At 62.9% G+C, this 992-nt stretch overlaps 1 protein-coding gene across 1 annotated transcript; it reads right to left on the reverse strand.

Annotated features, from left to right (window-relative positions):
* Positions 1-10: 10 nt before the first annotated feature.
* LOC104545432 (GTP-binding protein Rhes-like) lies at positions 11-750 on the reverse strand. Its single transcript, XM_010190573.1, has one exon. It carries the CDS (start codon positions 656-658, stop codon positions 32-34), a length of 627 nt encoding a protein of 208 aa, XP_010188875.1. The 5' UTR covers positions 659-750; the 3' UTR covers positions 11-31.
* Positions 751-992: the final 242 nt, after the last annotated feature.

The following is a 992-nucleotide window of genomic DNA, read 5'->3' on the forward strand; positions in this document are numbered from 1 at the left end:
TCTGCCAGTGCCTTCCCCCGGCCTGGGCAGCTCAGCAGACGGAGCAGCTGTTGGTCTTGTTCATGGGAGGCCTCAGCGCCTGCTCCCTGGGCAGGGTCTCCCTCCTCTTGCAGAGCGTGGGGCTGAGCAGGCTGGGCAGGTTGGCTTGCTGCAGCAGCTCCCTGAAGACCTCCAGGACATTCTGGTTGTCCTTGGCCGAGGTCTCCACGAAGCGGCTGTTCCAGTCCAGCTCCACCAGCGACAGGGCGTCCTCCACCGGCACCTGCCGTTCGCTGCCGCTATCCGCCTTGTTGCCGACCACCACTATGGGAGGGAACTTGTCCTCCTTCACCTCCAGGATCTCCTCCCGCAGGCTTTTGATGCTCTCGAAGGACTCGGCGTCATCTACGGCATAGACCAGGGCAAAAGCATCACTGTTCTGGATTGAGAGCTTCCTCATGGCCGGGAAGGAGTAGCTACCGCTGGTGTCCAGGATTTCCACCTTGACCGTGGCTCCGCACACCTCGTACTCCTTGCTGTGCAGCTCCTCCACCGTGCGCCGGTGCTTGGGCTCAAAGGTGTCCATCAAGAAGCGGTGGATGAGCGCCGTCTTGCCCACGCCGGCAGCACCCAAGAAGACCAACCGCACGTGGTTCTTCTCCTTCACCTCCAAGGACATGGCTGGGCGCAGAGGGGACAGGACGCTCCGCAGCTGGCGCTCACCCCACGGCTGTCCCTGGGTGGCTGCAGCCCTGCTCTCCGTCCGTCTGTCCGTCCTCCCCTGCAGCGGCTTGGTGCAGCCAGGGAAGTTTGGTGCCACCTCCCTGCAAACTTCTCCCGGCCGTTCTGCCGTGGACTCTACGATCCCCAACTCTGGCTCTTCTTTTTATCCTGGTTCCTCTCTGCCATGTGGCACCAGGCTGTCCAATCTCTGTGAGTTGGGGGTGCTGAAGGAGGGAGGGCAAGGAGGGAGGAGAGCAGCGGGGTGCTCCGGGCCAATCCGCAGAGCTCAG

Source organism: Mesitornis unicolor, unplaced genomic scaffold, assembly GCF_000695765.1.
Source record: "Mesitornis unicolor isolate BGI_N332 unplaced genomic scaffold, ASM69576v1 scaffold28378, whole genome shotgun sequence".
Classification (NCBI taxonomy): Eukaryota; Metazoa; Chordata; class Aves; order Mesitornithiformes; family Mesitornithidae; genus Mesitornis; species Mesitornis unicolor.

Bases quoted from the DNA above. Each gene is read 5' to 3' on its own strand.
- LOC104545432 (XM_010190573.1), bottom strand. From the start codon at position 658: ATGTCCTTGGAGGTGAAGGAGAAGAACCACGTGCGGTTGGTCTTCTTG.